Below are 23,943 nucleotides of genomic sequence, written 5' to 3'. Positions count from 1 at the left end.
TTCTAGTTGAAGATATATATATAAATATATATATATATATATATAAAACCCATAATGGGGTGTTGGAGAAGTTAATCCATGACTTCTGTTAATTGAAAAGGTTTCTATTTTAAAATGCATTTTTAGAAAATATTTGAAGCAATTTGAATTTAAAGACAAACCCTTTTTTTGGTTGATTTTTTTTTTGTGTGTGTGTGGGGGGTTGTTTGTTTAGGTTTTTTTTGGTTTTTTTTTTTTTTTTTTGTTTTTCTACAAGAAAGGGAAGAAAATGCCTACTTTTAGATGTGGAGATGAAAATACAGGTTTTTTTTCTGAAATGAGTTGGGGAGAAAGAGGGAAGGGCCAGATAGGTGATAGCATCAGTTTGTTGACTTTCAGTTCATCTAGTGTCTTTTGATTTTAGGCTGGGTGGATAACTCTTGCTTGCATAAAAATAAAACTGTTTAGTCTCCAGTAATTGTTTATCAGGGTCAGGAAAATGGTTCAACCATGTTAATATTAAGTGGAGGGAAGAAACATGTAGTTTACGCTGATCATGCACATCAGTTAAGAAAAGTTGCAAGTTTTGTCAACTTGAATTATAAGCCTGTTATGCTACTGAATCTGTTAAGAAAGAAATTCTTAACTAAAGTTGTAATTCCGGAATGTAACTTTGTGATGTCTATGGCAAGTATGCAGGATGTGGCAGCTTAAGAAGGACATGTGCAATGTAGCATTTGGCAGCAAAGGAGACTAGTAGCATTAGGAGACTGAGTGTGAGTTTTGGAATGTCTTGGGCCATTCAGATTGCATATACATTCATGGGCAGCTTTAAATTTGTGTTTGAAACTTCTGCTGTCTTTGCTTATTTCTAGGGATTTTCTCTTTCAGTAATTTGTTATCCAAAAAAGGAAAGTATTGAAGTTTAAATATCTATTAAAAACCTATTTCCTTACTATTTTACATGACTTATTTCTCTCAGTAACAACAAAGCCAACCAATAAAGGAACAGCCAAACCAAGCAACTTTCCCAGAAGTTTCTCTAGTGGTTTTGAGGTTATATGGGAAGACTTATTCAGCTGGGACGCTCTTACTTGAGAGAGCCATGAACAGACACCTCCTGAAACAAAATTCGGCTAAAACAGCTGAACAAACAATCCCCCTGAAATGTCTTCTCAAGCCTACTGGGGAGTGAATGCAAAAAATGCACTATGAAAAAAAATTGCCTTGGGCAATAAAATTTTGTCCAGTTTTATGTGCTACAGAGCATAGAAAAGGAGAGCATTATTGATGGTTAAAGGATAAAGACCTACTGTGCTGTCTTGATTTTATATTTTGGAAGGGAGCATTAATGACTCCTTGACTTTCCTGTTCTTTGACACTTCAACTCTCTCACTCCACTGATTTACAGTGCTGCCGTCAAGGGATGAGAAGATTGTATTGGCTGTTAATTTATGAATAGGGATTGTCCGTGTAGTATTCCTCTTGCCGTTTATTATCAAGGTCAAGAGAAAATGAATGAGACTTAAAACAGCTTATTGCTCTAGTATGCTGAAACTTTAATGGTCCTTACTTTGTATGTGGTTTGTTTCTTATTTCTACAAATATCAGAATCTATGTGGCTGTTTTCTTCCCTGTACTTTTTTCTGCGTAGCTTGACATGGATTTCTCAGGTTTTCATGCTGTTTAAACAGCTAGCCTACAACAGAAAGCCATAACTAATTCTGGTAATAGGCCATGGTGTTCTTAATCTTCATTTTAAACAGATATTTTTTTTGTCTGCAACCTCAGTGTTCAGAGAATGTTGCACTGTGGAAGTTCGTCATCAGAAAACCTCATTAAACTTCATTAAGAAGATCAGTACAGCAGGGCATATCTTGTTTCGTTTCAGTACAAGGATTGTGCTGACATTTGAAGAATTGTATGGTTTTTTTTAAGATGTGAAGATCAGAGGTTTTTACTCATTTCAGTCTTCCATGACGGTATATGAAGTCAAAACACATACTGCAAAGTGATAAAAATTCTTACAGCCTGTAGTGGATTTGTTGTGGGGTTTTTTTGTTTTTTTTTTGTTTGTTTGTTTGTTTGTTTTTTGTTTTTTTCAAGGTATGGTCAGTAAGAAAATAAACTTATTAGTTTCTTTACTAGCTCTTCAGTGGTATAGGTAGAATATGTGTTTGTAGAGGTAATATACAGGCGAAATCACGCTTGCAAATCTGCATTAAGAAGTGGTAAATCTTAAAGGATTGCTTATTATGAATTCAGTGAAATACTTGTGGATGCTTTGTATTTCATTGATTAAAATATTGTCTGAAGCTTCCCTTTCCTGTTATACCAGTTACAAGAAGGGGACATTGAAAATTCTTCCTTGGAATGAGCAGAAACATCGTGAGGAGGACTGGTGTGAAAAAGCAGAATGCAGGTAAGTATATAGAAAAAGCAAAAAGTTTTTTCTATATTTATTTACGTGTCAGATAAAGAATTGACTTATTAATTCTTAAAATGCGGGAAATACCCAGTATATTCAGCGGGATTATGCGAGGAGTGACTTTCGCAAATGTATGTGAGTGGGAGAGGGAGGTTACTTCTGGAAATCATGATGTATTTATTTTATTACTTGTCAGCCGTAATATTATCATAGCAGCATTAATGGATCATGGAACTGCTTTTCGCTGTGTGAGAAACAGGTGAAAAGTAGAAGTTGGGCATATCTGTGTCTTTAGTAGATTCTTTTTTTTCATGATCCGTCTCATGTTTGGAATCTCTTTCTGGTTACTTTGCAGATAAAAATTAACACTGTGATTGGCATTTGAGTCTCATCAGATTATTGGTGTGATAGTAGGTTAATTGTATCTTTTGGGCTTTTTTTCTTTTAAAAACAGCCAGAATTTTTAGGGAAACACTGATGTAAAAAAAGAATGTGAGAAAATGTATACATAGACATCTGGGTTTTTTTTTTTTTTTAAAGGATGACTGTTGAACCAACTTCACAAGATGAAGGTGAACTTCTGTATGAAACACAGCCTGAGTTACTGAAGTACAGGACTGCTGACCTTTCAGTAGATCTTGTTACTGACTGGTATTTGAGCAGAGCACAGGAAATTGAAAAATACTCGATGCAGGTGAGAAAATCAGTAAGGAAATGATGATGGCTGCCTCAGGCTGATCAGCCTTCTTCAACAGAATCCTGTCTTAACAAGTATTAATGGGACGTTTTTCCCTCACTAGTACACACTGTTTCTCAATCCTCAGTGTGCCTTGTGAAGTATTTGGCTTTTCATTTGCAGTGTACTTATGCTTGTTCTAAAGTTTGCTCAGCCAAATAATTGATCCGTAGGAATGAATAGGAAGCCGGTACATTCTCTTTTACTTGACTACAGTAGCTGACAGTAGTGCTTCTGTAGGTCCATAAAAATGTTTACCATTACACTTTTGTTTGTAACTGAGGGAATGTTGTGCAGAGAGTATTGGGAGACATGTTTTATTATCTTTCACATGATACTGTGTCATATGTATATAGGTATGTGGCAGTTGTTTTACTGTCATATGCCAATATGTAGTACTGTCATGGGACTACCATACAGCTTATTTCTGCTTTATTTTCTTCATATTTTAAAAGTTTTGGAAACACTGTGTAGTAAAGATAAGCATTGCAAGTAAGAATAGAGCTTATCACTGATGTGCTCCAGTATGTTACTGCTTCTCAGACCAATTTAGCTGCATAAAAGGAGATTGACTGGAAGTATCATTGTGAGTTAGTTCTGATGGGCAAATTCTTTTATTCTTCAAGTTTGCAGTCCTCCGAGGCTCTTTAATCATATTTCCCTGTGATCTTAACAGCCTATCAGTAGGTATGGAAATAAAAGCAACTTCCAAGGATCAGTTAAGTTACTAAAATACAAATGAAATTGCATTCTACTCTTCCAGAATTAAGTCTGCCTCACTAGGTACGTAGCCAATATTGTGTTCTTTGAAATCTAAACCTTTCATATAAAGGTGCCTTCAGTCACCAGGGAGAAAGACTGTCATTATCTTCTGTGAAATAAAAGACAACAATTAAAATTATTAATTCATGGTTGGGTAGGGAAGTCACATTACATGCAGAACTATTCATAACTTCAGTCAGTTATCTGATTTTCTTAGTTTAAAACAATCCTTCATTTTCAGTGCAGTGAGATGAGGTGATCTGTGTGTGATCTCCAGAAAGAATAGTATTCTCCTAATTTACAAACATCAATAGGATACATGTGGGTCAAAAGCCTATAATGACATTATCCACTAAGATTAAACATTTTATTTGGTCTTTATAAAGCTGAGAAGAGCAGTCTACTTAGGAATATACATTTCATAAAACTTCTGGGAACTTAGAACTGCCTATTAGCAAAAGGAACAAGGAGAAAAAAAAATAGACGCCCACACAGGGCAAAGATTGGACTTCAGTTTTTTTCTTTGGTGAACAATTGCACAGCAGAGGGTTTTTTGGGGGAGGGGTTTTGTTTGTTTGTTTGTTTTTTTTCTTCAGGTGGACTGTGCTCTGTCCCTTGTTCGTCTTGGCATGGAGAGGAATATTCCTGGTCTGCAGGTGCTTTGTGACAACCTGATCACTCTTGAGACGGCAGTGTATGAGACTGATGGTGATCGAACCTTAACTTTGAAGGAACTTGTAGAGATGAAAGACATTGAAAAGCTGAGACTGTTGATGAAGAATGTAAGTATTTTGAATAAATCGGTATATCTTGATTTCCAGTAATTTGGGTTACCCTGGATCCTACGTATGTTTATATATTTAGGGACTGTAGTCATAGGACAAGAGGTAACAGGTTAAAACTTAAATAGGGGAAGTTTAGATTGGATATATGTTCTTTACTGTAAGGGTGGTGAGGCACTGGAATGGGTTGCTCGGGGAAGTTGTGAATGCTTTATCCCTGGTGGTGTTCAAGGCCAGGTTGGATAGAGCCTTGGGCGACATAGTTTAGTGTGAGGTGTCTCTGCCCGTGGAGGGGGTTTGGAACTAGATGATGTTAAGGTCCTTTGCAACCCTAACTATTCTCTGATTCTAAGATTCCTTTCCAACCCTAACTATTCTATGATTCTATATAAAGATGCCACTAGTGGCTGATATGTTTCTGATGAAAAACTTTTAATTCAGCAAGAATTCAACACTTTTACTGTGCCTTTTTTATTGTGATGTGTGTTTGTTTTTTGTCCTAGGCACAGAGTTAAGCATTAACAAATCTAGTCTTTTGAAAGTTGTATATTGCATTTTCATTGACCCTTTCTAAAGGTTCTTCAGTGTAGCTGTTGATGATACTGCAGATACCAGAACATTGAATGCTTGTCTTGGATGTTTTTTGGTGTCTTTAAATATTGGCAGAAATCCTAGTATTTGCCTCTGTAGCATATGTGTGATTTTCTTCTTTGTATTCAGCCTGTGCATTGCATTTCAGTGCATTTCTTGGAAAATCTGAAAAATAGCCGGAGATTGATCAGAGGTCTGAAATTCAGTTGAAGAATGAGGAAGCACCAGAGAATACTCAGAAGTTTCTAAATTTTGCTAGGATGTATGTAACCACTTACCAGTTGTTTTAGGTCTTCCATTCTGGCCTACTGCAAATAATGCTACTCTGATGTGAATGCAAGCCAATCTTTGACTAATTCTTCAGGAGGAAGACAGCTAGGCTTTCCTCATGTAGTGAGCTTTACTCCTTACTTTACTGCTTGGTTTCCCCAAGCCATTGGGTATCAGAAAGATGACTGATTGTTTCAGTGCTTCATAATGTAGTGATGCGTGCAACAGTGGTAAATGTCAGACTTCAGCTGTTTGTGACAGGTGAAGATACTGTTTCAATTATATTGATGAAAATATATTCTTTCTGTTTTTTGTTGTTTGTTTTGGACAATGAAGCTGAACTTGCTTTTTTTTTTCTCTTTTCTGTAACACATTGTGCTTTCCAGTCTTCTGAGGAAAAATATGTGAAGAATGTTTATCAGTGGATGATCCCTTTTCTCCACCGTTGTGAAAATCGGTCCCCTGGTCTTGCAAATTCACTTTTTAAAGACTATTTAGTAACATTAGCAAAGGAAGATCTGACTCTACCTCTAAAGATATTTCAGAATTCAAAACCTGCTGTAAGTATAGAGCTCTCATGATTCTACTGGTTTCTTTAGAAATTCTTGTCCTGGAGAGGTGAATTCATAAATAGGGTTGGCTCATCTTCTAAATGGGATTTGTCTCCAATCTTTCCCTTCTCTTGGACCCAGGATTTGTTATGTTTTAGAAAACATTAATTAAAAAGTGTTGCAGCATAAGTTACAATGCTGCTAAACTGTCTGATGAGATTGTCAAACTAATGTAATTGTGATCGTGAACTAGTAAAACAAATTATTGTAAAGATTCTTCTCTGTGGTAATTTCTGGTAATGTGTTTAAAGTAAATTCCTGGCATACTTGCTTTTTAAAAAATGGATCTGAAAGTTTCATGACCTCACTTTTTTCCCTAAGGAATTTTACTAGTAGATTTAAAGTTATTCCCTCCTTCTCCTTTCCCCAGCAAATGTAAGGAATAAAATGAGGGCCATTAGGATAGGGCCAAGAGTTCAGTGAGTAAGGGTTGAGTGTTTCATGCTGCTTCTTCAGTTTAAATAATTATTCTAGGGCACATAAGCTTACATATACTACATAAGAATATTCTAAGTGTATGGGCAGAAATCAACCAGTGAAGCAAAAAACCATAGTTATTTTATGTATATCAATACTGTTGTATGCATTAAATAAATCTGACAAGTGTTTGCAGCAGTTCCCTTCTTTTGTCTTGCACCTTCTCCACCTCTCAAATTCAAAATGCGTATAATGATGTACCACTGTCCTTTCAGTGTCTGCAATACCTGAGTTATGTTTCAGGTTGTACCTTCAACAGATACTTAACTAAGGATTATCAAGAAACACTCTAATTACAACTAGAGACAATTTATTTACTTGGAGTTCACATCTTTTTAAGTTCAGAATAAACTGTTGAAATAGAAACAGAAAACTAAAAATAATATGCTTCCTTTTCCTGTTAGTGTCAGCAAAAAATTATCCCTGATCAAGACCAGCTTATGATTACAGCATTGGAATGTATTTATAGTAGCGACCGAGATGACCAGCTCGCTCTCTGTTATGATATTTTGGAATGCCTTCCTCAAAGAGGATATGGGTAAAGATTTTCAGCTTGTTATTTCTAAATATTTTGGATACACTAAATATAGTTGTGAATGAATGCTTTAAAAATTGTTTTTAAATCACTAAAGGGTAGATAATATTGCTGGAATATTCTCTTCCTGTCTGAGTTGCTGTGGTCATCTGTATATACATATGATTGTGCTGTGTATGTGCTCTACCAGATAATGAAACAAAGCATGATTGCATGGTTTAAAATAGCAGCCTAGACCAGGGCTTTTGTATTAGTTTCTGAGATTTATTGCCTGGTGAGTTGCAACCAAGTGTTAGTGCTGTGTTACTGGTCTTGTTGGTCCTGTTACAGTTACTGTCATCTTGCAGTTGGTTTGTAAGCAGCAACATGGCCCTGTGAAAGATGTCTCTGTATAGAAGATCTATATGAAAGGTGAATAACTCTTGAGAAAGTGAAAGCGTGAGGAGGAGATTTTAACTATTCTCCTAGTACCTTTTACACATAGGAAGGAGAGAACCTGAGAAAAATGAGGAAGAAGGAAAAGCTGTGTTTTTGGGAGACCGGGGGACCTTCTCAATTTTAGCTGTACTTCCAATAGGAAGCAAACAGTTTTAATATTTTCATGCAAACATGTATTTGATTTTCATAAAGGAATGTTTCAAACAGCTTATCTTTATGTAATATGAATTGCATGAAGAAATGACAAGAAGTATGGATATAAATATTAAAAAAAATATTAATTGTACAATATCTTTGCAGGCCTGAAACAGATAAAACTAACACTCTTCATGATGATGTAGATGAACTGGAGCGAATTCTTAGGTATGTAATTTTGCTAAAATAAATAGTATATTGTTACAGAAGTCACCAGCATACTGAAGAACTTTTTTATGACAGGAAAGCAGCAAGAATATTTATCATGTGTTTAGTGCTCTCGACAAGCTAATCTGTAAGTTTTTGTATTCAGAACTTAGAAATTTTGGATGGTTTGAGCTATCTGAATATTATAAAACTGCACAGAATTTTTTCTTAAAGTGAGGGGTTCTGTGTTTTGTTTGTTTGTGTCTTTTGGGTTATTTGTTAGGCAGAAGAAGGTTGCCCAGGGAATTTGGTTTGATCTTGATACTCTCTAATGCTTTGAGTGATCAAAAACTAAAAGCTGTGAAGATACCTGATCAGGTTATTGGGGATACACATTTATTCTATACTATTAATTTTTTTTGAGTAAATGATTTTACTCTGGCTAATCTGTACTATTACAGACTTTACAGAGACTGTTTACATTTGCAGTACATTGTCAGAAACAGCTTTAAGATGGCTGCTGCCATGGTAGTTGTACAACTGTGCAGGATTCAAAAAGGTTGATTGTTCATTTACAGCGTGTCAGAGCTGTTGGAGAAACATGGACTTCAGAAACCTGTTTCCTTTGTGAAAGACACAAAGAACAACGTGGAGGAGGCACGGAAGCTGATGATTAGGCTGACAAGGCACACAGGTCGCAAGTTAGTATTCAAAGGGGAATGGGTGTTTAGGGGGAAAGGGCAGTAACATAACAGTACTTAACCTTGGAGGGTATAGCTGCCTGTTGCAGTAGGGAACTACGATGTTCAAACTGAGCATGGTGTACATAAAACACGTTTGTTTAAACTGATGATTAACATGATTAGTGTTTTGGCTGTGTTCACCATGTCCAAAAATCTCTGTCTTGCTTTAAACTTTTTTCAGTTTCAGTAAATTTGTGTTCAGGTAAACAAGCCTAAAATGCATATTGGCTGCAAAATACTGCAAGATGATGAACAGTAAAAGTTGAGATAGATGACCTTTGAAGGTCCCTTCCAACCCGATATATGCTATGATACTATGAAATGAGGTCCTTTAAAGACATGTTTAATTTTATTGAGAGTGTAGGATTTGTAAAATAATGCTTTTTTTATTTTTTGTGTTTTCTCAGAAGCTCTTGTAATAGGATAATTTATTGGTTTTATGTATTGACTCTACAGCTTATATTTCCAGTATAATTTTTGAATTTTTCTGTTTAACTACTATTTCATTTAACTTGCCTTCCAACTGTAGATGAATTATTACATGGTTCTTGGCATAAGCAGATACAAAGATTGAACCCTGGGAAAAAGAGCTGTCACTGTGTGTGGTGTTTTTTTTCTATTTAAAGTAAATATGCACAACATTTTGTCAGTGGTGGTTGAGTAGTTCTTAGCTTGGATATGCCAAAAGCTTTTTAAGACTTCTAAAAAAATTAGTGTTTTTTTTTTTTTTTTGTCGTTGCTGTTTTTGGTGGTTTTTTTTTTTTTGTTTGTTTGTTTGGTTTTGTTTTTTTTTAAAGGTCAAGTCAATGCCCCTGTAGGGACAATGTTGATTTTTCACTTTTTGTAGAGAAATGATTTTTGCTGAAATGAAACATGAGAAAATCACTATTAGCCACATGAGAAAATCACTACTAGCTGGACTAGCTTTTGCAGCTTAAAAAAAGTCTTTTTCTTAAATCTGAAAGGTTCAAGGTAATGTCAAAAAAGTTCCTTAGTGTTTTTACTAGTAAAAATTTTTATAGAGTACATTAAGTTGTATAGAAAGCTTTGTGGATGAACAGAGATCCATGGATCCAGAGGGTCAAGAATCTGAATACATTCCTAATTTAAAAAGCATAATAAACTTGCAGATCCATTCTCCTGTGATTGCATGCAATTGATTAGTCCTTTGAGATTTCGTACAATGAACAGGACTTTAATGATTCTTAGTTGCTGTTACAAATTTGGTTTTACCCAGCTGTTCTTGGATCAGCAGGAAGACAGCACTTACAACTTTCTGAGGTATTACTGGAAATTATCAAAACCTACTTGGGGGATCTTGAGAAAGATTGCTTAAATCCCATTCTTGTTCCACAAAAAACAATCGGAAAAAGCACTTTGGGTACTGCATTTCTGTCATCAAATAATGTTATCCCACTGTTTTAACATTAATTTTTATTAAAAGCGTTCTGTCTTTAAATCACTTCTGGTTAAAAGTCCAGTTAAAGATTGAAACAGTGTTTGGGAAACTTGTAATTTTTGTGATGGAACTGTAGTGTTCTCTACTTCTTTTCTTTAAATTCATTGAGGAAGAGAATATTTAATTTTTAAAATGCTTGCAGGCAACCATCAGTCAGTGAGACACACTGGAAGGAATTGCTCCAGGACATGTTGGACATGCAGCAAAAAGTGTATACATGCTTACATTCAGATTCTTGTTATGAGGTAAGTTTTATATTTTCTTACCAATTTATGTCCCAGGTAAGGTACAGATTCTCACTTCATATTGTTGCTCACAAATATAAATATGTTTTCATGTGTTCTGTTGCTTTTTTTTTCTACTCTTTTAAGATACTTTCATTCAACTCAGAAACTTCGGTGTGAACTCATTTCATCAAAAGCCCTTCTAATAGATGTCCTCTCTATCTTTTACTGCAGTTCATCTTTTTTAAAATTGAGTCATCCTCTTGAGACTTCATAATTCTATGTACATGTGTTTAGTAATAAACACGTAAAAATAAAGAAATTTTTAGCTAAATGTGATCAAGTTGAGTAGTTTTGAAACATGAAGTTCTAGTTGGTAATGTTAGCCAAGGTCATTATAGGATTATGGACTTTACTGCTTGTAGTTGAAATAAAACAATGGGAGATATCTAATTTCATTGAAAGAAAAAAAAATAATCCTGCATGTGCATAAACCCCAAACTTATGTAATTAATACTTGCGAAGGACAGCTATTAAACTGATCTGGATGTGTCGCTTGCTGTGACATGGATTGTTTATCTACATTTTCACATAAATATATTCCAGTTTATTATAGAAACAGTGCCATATCCACTACAGTCTGTGTTTAAATAGTCAGAAGTTTGAGAGTGTTTTATTATAGTTTGCAGATTTAATTGCTTATGGCTACCACTCTGATTAGCTCTTGGGAGAAGTTCTGAGAGCAAATTAGAAAAAAACTAAGGGGAAAAAGTAATGCTATCCAACCTACACATAAAGAGAGTCACTCTCTGTAGCTGTACAATTTGAAGTTGCTCAAAGAGAACTGCAGTTTATTTGAGGTTCATGGTTTTGTGATAGGCTATGCGTTAGTGTACTAGGTGCGTTTTTTTTAAGTGCATGTAGAAAACTTAATAGAGCGCTCAAAAATAATATTTGCTTTGCTCTGATTTTTTTTTTTTTTTTTTTTAGTAATATTAAATTGTTTTCTAACCTCTGTACTACGTGATTAAAGAAACCCAAAGCCAACTCACAGCAAAGGATTTTGATGAAATGGTCTAGGAATGCTTTGAAATGTAGTGCTGTTGTACACAGTTATGCTTTGATAACCTCAAAATTGGGAAATTGATGAGGCAGTAGGGATTTGCAGTCCCATGTGATGTTTGTTATGGGATCTTTTTTAGTATGCTTACTCAAAATCTGCTTGCATGCAGAGTGATTCCTGTTCTCTTGAAGAAGGACTTCATGTCCATAAATTCTGAGAAGGGTAAATTTTATGTATGTGGCCTTTAAGGAAGAAGGATCAGCTATCATGCTTTGCATCTTTCAGTGCTCCTTGAGGATTATTATGTTGTGACAGTGAAGATGATCCAATCATATGATTTTTTTTTTTTTTTTTTTTAAATAAGCACTGTCAACTCTGTTCCTTTCCAGTACTTGAGGTGACTTGGAGAGGTTCCTCCTAGTGGAAAAATACTTCAGTTTGAAGATGTGATTGGATCAATGCCTTCTTTCCCAGAAGCTGGACCAGATGATCTAGATGTCCCTTCCAGCCTGGGCTTTTCTATGATTCATTGATCCAATTTAATTTGTTACGAAATTTAAAACCTTCATTAAAGGCCATGTTGTTGCAGCTGCACTGTTTCCTGAAGTGGTTAAATGTGTATGTTGTTCTTCAGTAGGACAATACTGAGTGAGGTGAAATAAAACAGAATTAAAAAATAAATTTAAAAAAACCCGCACAAAAACCCTTACACCAAAAAATCCCAACAAAATTTGAAAGGAATAGAGAGAATTTTGAGTGTCTAAAACTGGGCAAAACTTTGACCTGAAAATTAACAGGTCTTTAGTGGCAGATACAACATTATATTATTATGCATTCTTTGAAGACAGTCTTGACTGAAACTTAAAATGCTTTTTAGTTTCTTACATGCTCAGTTCTGAATATTTTAGGTTCTTCAGGGATACAGAATTTCTTCTCATATATTGTTGGTTTTAGAGTGCTAGTACTGAGCTGCCTTTTCAAATTCTTACATCCTATTAACACTTCAGAATGTAGATATAAATAATATCTGATCTCAAAGTCATACTGTAAAAAGGCAGCTAATAAGTTTCTTCAGGAAGTGGAAGTAACCAGCTACTAGTTAATTTCAGCTTTGCTGAAAGAAATAGTGGGAATACTCTCCTTGTAAAAGTTACATTTTCTGCTTAGACTATATATATTCTTTTGATTTCAAAGATCCTTTTTATTCAAAGCGGTTGGTTCCATATAATGCAGTAAGTTTATCTGAAGCTGCTGCTGCAGATTACTGAATTATTGTTCTTTCTTTTAGATATTCACGGAAAGTCTTTTATGCTCAAGCAGTATAGACAATATCCACTTGGCTGGGCAAATGATGCATTGCAGTATTTGGTCAGTGGATCTACCAAGTTCATCAAAAGGGAAGCCACAGTACCGAGTCAGCTATGCAAAAAGTGTTGAACTAGTTTTGGCTGCTAGCAGAGAATATTTCAATTCTTCAACAAGTTTGACTGATAGCTGTATGGATTTGGCAAGGTATATTTACCATTATCATACATAAATATATATTGCTCCTTTAATTGAAACTTGGATTTTCTTTTCCCTGTAAGAAGGGGTGAATCTGACCTGGATTTATTTCTCTTCATGTAAAATTACATGGTAAATGAAAACAGTATCTTTGGCTTCTGTAGGAGTTTTTTGAATGATCTGCTACAGAATTCAGGTTAAAGAAGAAGAAACATGTAAGTCTTTGTGGATAAGAAGCTTTTTATGTGTGGCATTTGAACCTTTTCCACTTTAGAGCACTGAACCACAATTGTGGCCCTAGTTACTATAACAATAGAAAATAGCATTTTGCTGATTGTTTAATTTCTTTTCTTACTTTGGTCTTTCCCGATTCTGGGAGTTCATTTGAGGCTGTCTGTCTCTCTTTGTTACATTAAGAAATAAGCCAAATAATTCTTGAGAAAGGAATTCAGGCATAGAGCAGCCTTGGAGGTTGCGGTGTGTGGGTGAGATGGATATTCATTCTTGTGTAGATTTAGATACGGAAGTATATTCTTTTACAATTTAGATGCAGATAGGAGAAATAATGGGGTATTACCTATGTAGAAGATTGGTGCCTTGGCTTATCTTAAATATTTAAAATAGAGATGTCTTAATATTTCCAGCCTTTTCCTTTTATTCTGAGAATATGTTGTTTCACTGGTATTGTTTTGTTAATACAAATGGCTTTTCCTTTTTTCTTAAGACATAACTCCCTTCCTGCCCCCAAGCAAACACTACAAATCAACCCCCCCCCGCCCCCCAGCAAAATCTCATAATCAGACAGAAATACTTGTGTCAACTACAGAGGAAGACACATAGAATCATAGAATCCTTAGGGTTGGAAAGGACCTTAAGATCATCTAGTTCCAACCCCCTGCCGTGGGCAGGGACACCCTACGATAAATCATATCACCCAAGGCCTCGTCCAACCTGGACTTGAACACTGCCAGGGATGGAGCATTCACAACCTCCCTGGGCAACCTATTCCAGTGCCTCACCACCCTAACAGGAAAGAATTTCCTCCTTACATCCAACCTAAACTTCCCCTGTTTAAGTTTTAACCCGTTACCCCTTGTCCTGTCACTGCAGTCTCTAATGAAGAGTCCCTCTCCAGCATCCCATCATCAAATTGATGTCTCTCCAATTTAGACACAAGGATGTTGTGTGGGACAGTGTCGAACGCTTTACACAAGTCCAGGTAGATGACATCAACTGCTCTACCCCTGTCCATCAGTTCTGTAGCCCCACCATAGAAGGCCACCAAATTGGTCAGGCAGGATTTCCCCTTAGTGAAGCCATGCTGGCTGTCACCAAGCACCTTGTTGATTTTCATGTGCCTTAGCATGCCTTCCAGGAGAATCTGCTCCAAGATTTTGCCAGGCACAGAGGTGACATTGAGTGGTCTGTAGCTCTCCAGGTCATCCATTTTCCCCTTCTTGAAAATGGGGGTTATATTTCCCTTTTTCCAGTCATCGGGAACTTCACCTGACTGCCATGATTGCTCAAATATGATGGTCAGCGGCTTCGCAACTTCATCTGCCAGCTCGTTCAGGACCTGCGGATGGATCTCATCAGGACCCATGGACTTGTGCACGTTCAGATTTTTAAGATGGTCTCGAACCAGATCCTCTCCTACAGTGGGTGCAAGGTCTTCATTCTCACAGTCCGTGCATCTGCCTTCCAGGACTTGGGTGGTGCAGTCAGAGCCTTTGCCAGTGAAGACTGAGGCAAAGAATTCATTCAGAACCTCAGCCTTCTCCAAATCCTGTGTAGCTATTTCTCCCGAGAGCTTCTTGAGGGGGCCTACATTCTCTCTAGTCTGTTTTGTTTTTTATTTGCTATGTACTTGTAGAATCCCTTCCTGTTATCTTTAATACCTCTAGCTAAGTTTAATTCTAACTGTGTCTTAGCTTTCCTAACTTGGTCCCTAGCTTCCCAGACAACATCCCTGTACTCTTCCCAGGCTGCCTGTCCTTGCTTCCACTACTTATTATAAGCCTCTTTTTTCAACTGAATTTTCCTCAGCAGCTCCTTATCCATCCAAGGAGGTCTCCCAGCCCTCCTGCTGCACTTCCTTCTAGTTGGGATGCAACACTCCTGAGCTTGCAGCAGGCGATCCTTGAATATCAACCAACAGTCTTGGGCCCCCTGCCCTCTAGGGCTATATCCCATGGAACCTTCCTAAGCAGGTTCCTGAAGAGGCCAAAGTCTGCTCTTTTGAAGTCCAGGGCAGTGAGCTTGCTGCACGCTCTTCTCACTGTCCTGAGGATCTCAAATTCGAGCATCTCATGATCGCTGCATCCAAGGCTGCCCTGCAGCATCACATTTCCAACGAGCCCTTCCCTGTCGGTGAGCATGAGGTCAAGCATGGCACCTCTCCTTGTCAGCTCCTCTATTACTTGCAGAAGGAAGTTGTCTTCTACACAATCGAAGAACCTCCTGGATTGCTTTTGCCGGGCCGTACTGTCCTTCCAACAGCTGTCAGGGTGGTTGAAGTCACCCATGAGAACAAGGGCCTGTGAGCGTGAGGCTTTTCCTATCTGTCTGTGGAGCACTTCATCCACATCCACATATCTTTATAAAGTACTGCTTTCACTTAGACATGAGTATACTTATCTGTTAATTACAGAAAAAAAGATTATTTTTTTCCCCTGAAGACACAAATCCATCTTGACCCATAATAGTATGTACATACATGTTAACATTTTGAGTAGTGACTACAGTAATACAGTCAAACTGTTTGTAATAAATTAGCCTTTTTCAAATTAAGACATTTTTGTCAATAAAATATTGTTATTGTGAAGTTCTGTGGATTGAAAAATCATGTATTTTACATTAGGGATTAAAGGAAGAGCAATTTTACAGTTTGCCTTGAGTGACATTTATATTCTCCATAACTTAACTAGAAAATTACTGAAGAAGCGTTGTTTGCTTCTCTCTAATCCGCTTAAGATTGTTCCTCTCTCCCATCCGAAACGCACACAGCCTGCTTTGGTTGAAGATATCCCTGCTCATTGCAGGGGACAGTTGGATTAGATCACCTTTAAACCTTCCAACCGAAACTATTCTATGATTCTGTTACTCTGTAATCAGTATGAAAACCTGATTTAATGTCATCATAAAATTAGGGTTTATTTACTTTTCTTTTTCTTCAGTCTTCTATTGAGAGTCTTTTCCACTAGCAGGCTCTGGAAATATAAAAGTATTGTTTTTAATTTACCATAAGGGTCAAATTTATCTTCCGGTTTTATGTTGATTCCTCAAAATACGCAGATGATAGCTTGAATACTTGTTATAAATGTTCACTGTGTGTTTATTCCATTTAGTAAGGTGTTTTGCTCCTTCTCTGATTTTTCTTCAGACAGTTGTTTCATGTTAACTAATTTCCATTACTGATTATCACAGTTATCTCCTGTTAGCCTTCCTGTTTGAGTTGTTTTAGGCAAAACATATTTATCTTCTCTTTAGCTAGCTCTCTTTCTTTTCACTCCTGTTTTAACCTCTACCCTGAAGTGTTTCTGAGTGCTCCTAAAAAATGTTCAGATGGGAATATAGCTCACATACAATTGTATTTTTGATGTAAACATGTCTATTTCTTAATAAACATGTAGAGCTAAAAGCCATATGACAAATTGCACAAATAATATATTTTCCTGATTTAATGTGCATGGTGAATGAGGCTTTTGAAATCTGAGCCTGTTTTGCATGTGGACTTTTTTTAAAACATGTATTAATAAATCTGCATATGAGCACACTGTACCAGAATGGGTGTTTTATTTTAAACAGTAATCTAAAAGCTGATTACGTCAATATAATATTCATAACACATATGATTTTGAAGTATTTAAAACGTTAGTAATTGTATGCATTAATTCATCTTCAGAACAGTTCTGTGGTTTGTTTTGTTGGGTTTTTTAAATCTTTCTTTCCATTTGTGAACCTACTTGAGAAAACAATATGTAACAACGGCTCTAACATTTCATTTTCAATTAAATTCTTAGATTTTTGCTTTTATGTTCTTGTATGTGGCAACACCAAAATGCAATGATTAGAAGAGTAATAATTTTTTAAGTGATTATGTATTTAAGTACATGTTTTCAGTGTCTTTCATTAAATTTATTGCAGGCCTAAATCCAAGAGGGTTTAGGTAATGTTGTTATCATAAGTAGGTGTTGAAGTCTGTGGTGGTCCAAGACTAGAATTTTGTTACAATGTTTAGCAAGCCATAACAGAGATACAGTCCCAGACACTTACAGTATGTGTTACAGGACTAGTGAGTTTTTTGGCAATTCTTAAGCACAATAAACTACTGCTTTCCCTGCCCCCCATTGCCCCTCCACAATTCAAGTTTATTCAACAGCTTTTTGAAAAAAAATATTTTCTTTCTTATTTAGGTGCTGTCTGCAACTTATTGTAGACTGTCCAAGTGCTATTCAGGAGGAGCTAGATCTCATTCGTGCTCTTGGCTACCTAGAAGAATTTGGTGTGAAAATGTTACCACTACAAGGTACTGCATATTTTTATTCTTCATATGATTAGTTGAATCACAGGCATACGTATGTGTGGCAGCTAGTTTACTGCTGTGTGAATGTTGCATGCACATACCAAAAAACGATTGTTTAAAAGCATTGTTCAGTTGATGTGAGATTATAAAAGTGTCTGCATATAGAATCTGTGTTCTGGGACTTAGTTTAAGCAGGACTTTTTAGAGTACTGAGTAGCTGAAGCTCCAACTGACCTCACCAGAAGTAGCTTGAGCTCAGCTTTTATTTGCAAAATAATCTGCACCATCTCATCTGCTGCTGAGCTTTAAAATAATGGGTGGGAGAGAGGTAGTTCATTTGTAGGCAGTTCTCATGTCTCCACTGGGCTGTTTGGTTTTGAAGTATATAAAACACTGGAAGTGCACTTTTGCAAGGTGTTCCTTCTGTGACTTGTTGAAAACTTTAAATCTATTTTGGAGCTCTCAGTCCAGTGATATGGAAAGTTGTTGGACAGAAGTTGAAAATAAAAGATGATTATGAATAATGAGATAAAGGGGAAAATTGAATATATTGCATCATATTTTATTGCTTATAGATTGTGCCAAAGTAACAGAGTTCATTGCTACAGGTTGTGGGTTGACCCTGGCTGGATTCCAACTGCCCATCAGGGACTTTCTATCAGTCCCCCCCTCAGCTGAGGAGGGGGGGCAGAAAATAGAATGAAAGGCTCGTGAGTTGAGATAAGGATGGGGGGGATCACTCACCAGTTACTGTCATAGGCAAAACAAACTCCCCAAAATACTTTTTTTTTGGGGGGGGGGGGGGGGAGGGGATTATTGCCAGTCAAATTAGAGTAGGATAATGAGAAATTGAAAATAAATATTTAAAAAAATACCTTCCCCCCACCTCTGCCTTCTTCCCAGGCCCAACTTCACTCCCAAGCTCTTTATCTCCTTCTCCCCAGCTGTGCAGGGGGAAGGGGAGTGGGAGTTGTGGTCAGTTCATCACACGTTGTCTCGTCGCAGGCTCTTTTGAGCATCCCCGTGCTTTGCTTTGGGGTCCTCCATGGGCTGCACGGGTACAGTGAAGCTTGAATCTGCAGCATGTCAGCAACTATGTGAAAATGCACAAACCCTGATACTGAAAGTTCTTGAAAAGGCTGACGAGAGCACTGAGTACCAATGAAACATTATGATGGTCCTGTTTTACTTCTGGTGTTCTTCAGAGAAATACCGGGATTTATAGAAAGCACAGCTGGGTCTATAGAAAACAAAGCATGTTCTTGGTGTCTATTGTTACTTTACTTAGGTTTTCTCTTCCTCTTCTCTTTTAATCCGAAGTATTACTTAAAAGTAGGCTGATGCTCATATGATATATTCAGAAATCTTAACATTTGTCAGTTAAGTCTGGCTTCTAGAACCTGCAATATTGCAGTTGACTCCTAGGTAAAAAATATTTTTAGTCAGCTTATTCATCCTGTAGAAGAGTGCACACATTTTCTTCATCTTTTTTGGTGTGGAGATGAAGATATCATTTAAAAAAAGTGGAAACATAATTGTGTATTAACAGTATGTGTAATAAGGCTGATCTAGACTAATTAGAATATGTGAAATCATACCTGTAAATTCGTTAATGATCCTGGCTTATCCTTTCTTCAGTATCTTTCATGTAAATTGAATTAATCTTGCAAGATTAACATTCTGTTTTAAAGTTTTAATGAAAACCTTCAAACGGTCAGTTACTTTGCTAGAATATCATTAAAATACCATTAAGGATCAGTTATTCCAACAGTAAGATTTAGCAGAAGACAAATTTGCACTTTTATATTTAGTTTTTTGTAGAGCTTCATCCCTTTATGTTTTATCAAATTCAGCAGTTAAGGTTGTGAACTATTATTACAATATATTTTAATAAAATCTGTTTTGGAGACTCCTTATTAACATAAGAGGTGAAGAAAAGTCCACCTTTACTGAAAGTGTTTGACCCATTGTATTACTACAGATTACTTTTGGTTACATTAGCTATTTAAAAAAAAAAATCCTTGCTTGTGCAAACAGTGAATGAAAACATTTTGCTGCTGTATACGTATATGTGTGAGATAGAATATTGAGTATGAACATAAATGTGTAGCCTTTCCCTGCTCCTCTGTTCTTAATTGGTTTTAATCTAATTTGCTTTACAGAATTTATTAATAGAATTTGCATTATGTGATTGCTTCTTCGCCCTTTTTGGGAGGCCTGATATCATGTTTTAAGCCCAATTTGCTAATGCAGAGTTCATCCCCTATGCAGACATTAATGTCTTGCTGAGTGTTAAGTGGAAGATCTGCATGCTGTTCCTCTGTGTTCCAAGAACTTTCATGAAAATGTTACCTTTTTAAAGCAGCAGCCTCAAGTTAGCCACCCACTAACTAGCTAAAAAAAGCTCTGGAACTGGTTCATGATATTAAATTATGCAGTGTTTAATACTTGGTGAATTAAAACAGCCTGAAGACTTTGCCTATAACATTTCTTTCAGTCTTTTTGATATATCCTGTCCACCCTAAAATCAAATGTAGCATGAAATATTAGTTATTTATAACATTATGAACGAAAGTTAATGTCTGTTTCAGCAGTCTTCCTGTGACTGTTGCAGAAATAATTAAAAAAAAGTAGAAAATATATGGTTAGTCATATAAATATAAAAACATTGATTCTGAAAACCTGAAACAAAGAAGTTTTCATTCAGGTTAGTCTCTCTTTTCTTCCTTCCTTTCTTCCCAGCCTGACTTGTTAGGGATTTGGGCTGGATATATTGTAATATTATTTTAACTTTTGGTTCATAGGTATAATTGAGGATCTGCTTGCAAGTAACTTTGGGCTAGTTTTCAGATTGTGTTTGCATTCTTGTACTCCCTAACACTCTTTCTGTGCCTGCATTGTTTAGCCAGGAATACAAAGTAGGTGTCATTTGTACAGTCCATAACACCTGTTCTTCTTTCCACAGTGCGTTTATGTTCAGATCGACTCAGTCTCATCAAGGACTGTCTTGCTCAGATGTCAACAAATTATAAACAGTCCGCTAAGCTCTTGGGACTTGCAAATTTGCTAAGGGTTGCAGGTAAGTTGTGTTAATAAGCATGAATTCTAATGCAGCATGCATTTGTGTTATGCTTTAGGATGTTTGCGTTGATCATTAGAATGTGTGTTTAAGGATATCACATGAACTAGATGACCTTTGAAGGTTCCTTGAAACCCAAATTATCCTATGATTCTGTGGTTCTGTCGTCACTAAAAGTCACCTGGAAGAACAGTCACTTAAGTAAGAGGGGAAAAAAGTCATCTGGAATGCATAAACTTCAGCTGTTAGACTTTTGTCTATGGTTCATGTATCTCTTTCATGCACTAAAAATAGTGCATTAGCTTGAGTATTCATTTGAGCAACTGAACATCTTCAAGGATTGAATCCTAAGGATATTAGGGATTTGTTTTTTTTTGTTTTATTGTTGTTTTTTTTTTTGCGTTTTTTTTGATAGCCTACCAAAAGTGTCTGGCAGGTCTTTTGACTTCTGAAAACCATTTATTTAATCAGTGCTACTGCAAATGCAATACTGCTTTATCTTTATAATGTAAAAATAGAATGTGGAAATACATACTTCATGCAGTGTGATATATAAGTTCAGTGCGTTCTGGCTTTGTCACTGATGCATACCTGACTAATTCCTTTCTCTCTCTGTTAAATTGTGGGGTTTCTTGTTTGTTTGTTTGCAAGACTTTTGAAAAAAAATATCCCCATATTGGTTCTTAACATTTCTGTACTGCTCTTTCCCTCTCCTCTGTGCTTCCTCCCACATCGGGTTAGAATCTGTCAGTTTTTCTTCTTAATATTCTGGGTTCTCAGACTAATGCTGCTGATTTTTGTTTTACCTTCTTTTTGAATCTAAATTATTCTCTTTGAGAAAGGGAAATGCAAAATCCACAGTGATTCTGAGAATCTTAGGAACACCAAATACTTTGTCAAGTACTGTTATCCTAGTTCCTTTAGTAGTAGATTGGCATCTACAGTGCAATGGCATGTATCTTTGGATGGGGAACAAACTCTTGGTTCCTACCTCCAGAGACTTAAAGATATGAGAGGCAATGTGTATGAGTTAGAGAACTTTAGGGAATTCATATAGAGCTCTTTGGTGCGGTAATGTCTGCTTGTGTATAATCATAGTGACACTTACTGAAACACCACTGAAAGGAGAGATACTTAAAGCAAGATGATGAAATGGCCTCCTGATTTTTTTCCTCTTTGTGTGGGTATGCTGCTGGAGAAAACCGGAAGATGAATGTGTAAGGTGATTAATTTTTAAGCAGGTGCAGGAGTTAAAAGCGTCTTCTTGTGCTACAAATTGTATATTTATTCTGAGTGCTGGGCTCTTGGTGAACCTTGGGAATAATGCTAATGGTTGTCCTGTGGCATGTATGGAGTTTTAATAGTAAAAGTATATTTCAAGAATGAATCCTGATAAGGAATACACTACTTTGACGCTTACTTTTCTTGTCTCTTATGCTAAATAAACAACTTGGTGACCTTCAAAATTATCTTTTGATTTTAGAATAACATGTATTTGATTAAAAACCATTTCAGTATCACTGAGGGATGACTAGTCATATAGCTTATATTGAAGTGCTGTTTTCTGTGCAGGATATTTATTTACAAGCAGGATATGGGTTCAGTTATGAGAATGCCATAGTTGTGCTTTGTACCTAAACTTGTTTGTTGTAGGAGATGGGCTATGGAAAACGGGTTTCTTTCATTTTAAGAAACTCAGTATTTCTTTAATCTCTTCATTTTTCTGGACTTGAAAGCTATAAACAGTATGCCACTATTGCAGCAGGGTTTTTTTTTGTGCCTGCCATTCCATCCAATTGATGAATATCCAGAAGAGTATCCAAAAGCATTCAGAGGAAACGTGATTGTCATTGCTATTTTAAGTCATGCATGCAAATCCAATAGTTTACCAATAAATAAAAGAAAGTCACTAGAGCCTTACTTTTGTAGTCTTCAGTTACTGCTATATGTACTTCCAATGAGTGGTGGAATAGGTAACCTTACACTGAATTTAATGTTGCTTATGATTTTAATAGGTAGGTTAATAATACCTTTAAAACCAGATTTTAAGTGGAATGCTGACATAACCTTAATCATAGTCTATAAATGAAGAGTCTTATCAAATTTAACAGCAAGCATAAACTAAAATAAAGGAAAATAAGTAGAAATGGTATTTCTGTATTTGTCAACTTATAATTTAAGTTACTGAGTTTCAATTAGTTTTTAGTATGATAAAGAGTAATTTAGGACTTCTTTTAGTCATAAGAATGATAACAAACATTGATATCCCACAAATTAGTTTGCAGCCAAAATGGTAGATCATACAGATTTTAAAATTTGTGAATGAGTGTGTTTTATTTTAAACTGGATATTAGAAAAGGAAAACATGCTTTGCAGTTTTAGCACAGGTAGTCTTTATTAGCAGGTTTAAAACTACTTGTTAGGGGTAACTCGATTTCTAACAGCTTATAATGAAAGGGAATGATTTTACAGAGATATATTGGAATGAGTCTGAGTACTGAAAAAGAATCTAGGGATTGAACTCTATGGACTTGCTTAATGAAGATTTAGATAAAGTGCTGCTCATTAGTGATTGTGATGTGCTTCCTACATCTAGTATACATTTTATACATGTGTATATATAAAGTATATAATACATGCTATGCTATATAGCCTTTAAAATACTGTGATCATATATATATATTTTAGTTTCATTTCTAAGAGAATCCATTTGCTGTGCATACAAGGGTAGAGTGCACATGATCATCCCGAAGGAGCTTTTGGAGCTGTGTTCTCTAAATAGAATTTGTTTAGAGAGAAGCATTGAAAGTGAGTAATAGAATTTACATTCATACTTATCAAAGCTAAAATATTGCTTAGGTAATGATCTATCAGCTAGCCTCTTAATTGCTTTAAAGTATTTGATTAATGACAGTAAACTCTACTTAAACCTCATGTCACTACCTCTGTAAAGGAGGCACACAAGTGTTAGCTCTATTTCACATATGGGCAAAGTGAGTGAGGGATAATGTACTCAGCATGACAGCAAGAAAATATAAGGCTGCTGAGGGAGCTGGAGCTGTTGTACATCTCATGATTCTCACTTAATCCGCACTCTCAGTTAAGAAGGGTGTGAAAAAATTCACTTTGTGCAATTGCTTACAAAATAGAGGAGCAAAAAAAAAGTAAAAAACAAACAAACAAACAAAAAAAACTTATCAGAAGTTAAAAGCATTTTCTGTACCATTACTGTCTATCAAAAAGATCTCATGAGTATTGCTCTTAATTTTTTGAGGCAGACTCTCTAGAAATGTCTTGTTACTCTCTTTTCTCTCAACTTTCTGTAGTAGTATAGTTAATTTTAATATCTCTAAGCTAATTATAGTAATTTTAAGATTTGCTCACATTCCTAAGTCA

General features: G+C 36.0%; 1 protein-coding gene across 4 annotated transcripts in view; it reads left to right on the top strand.

The window, feature by feature from the left end:
• Window positions 1–23,943, top strand: part of NBAS (NBAS subunit of NRZ tethering complex) — a 184,039-nt gene that overhangs the window by 44,174 nt on the left and 115,922 nt on the right. For all 4 annotated transcript variants that reach the window (XM_061460839.1, XM_061460840.1, XM_061460838.1 and 1 more), the window contains exons 22-32: window positions 2,318–2,401; window positions 2,948–3,101; window positions 4,502–4,687; window positions 5,935–6,108; window positions 7,041–7,174; window positions 7,910–7,972; window positions 8,530–8,652; window positions 10,296–10,398; window positions 12,729–12,952; window positions 17,359–17,471; window positions 20,434–20,547. In XM_061460839.1, coding sequence (XP_061316823.1) covers window positions 2,318–2,401; window positions 2,948–3,101; window positions 4,502–4,687; window positions 5,935–6,108; window positions 7,041–7,174; window positions 7,910–7,972; window positions 8,530–8,652; window positions 10,296–10,398; window positions 12,729–12,952; window positions 17,359–17,471; window positions 20,434–20,547 — 1,472 coding nt within the window. The remainder of the gene's footprint in view (window positions 1–2,317; window positions 2,402–2,947; window positions 3,102–4,501; window positions 4,688–5,934; window positions 6,109–7,040; window positions 7,175–7,909; window positions 7,973–8,529; window positions 8,653–10,295; window positions 10,399–12,728; window positions 12,953–17,358; window positions 17,472–20,433; window positions 20,548–23,943) is intronic.

This window comes from Pezoporus flaviventris, unplaced genomic scaffold, assembly GCF_033815535.1.
Source record: "Pezoporus flaviventris isolate CSIRO_AGI_PZ_B2104156 unplaced genomic scaffold, CSIRO_AGI_Pfla_v1 ptg000031l, whole genome shotgun sequence".
Classification (NCBI taxonomy): domain Eukaryota; kingdom Metazoa; phylum Chordata; class Aves; order Psittaciformes; family Psittacidae; genus Pezoporus; species Pezoporus flaviventris.
Note: the sequence above shows the minus strand (reverse complement) of the source record. Positions and strands in the feature narration are given on the sequence as shown.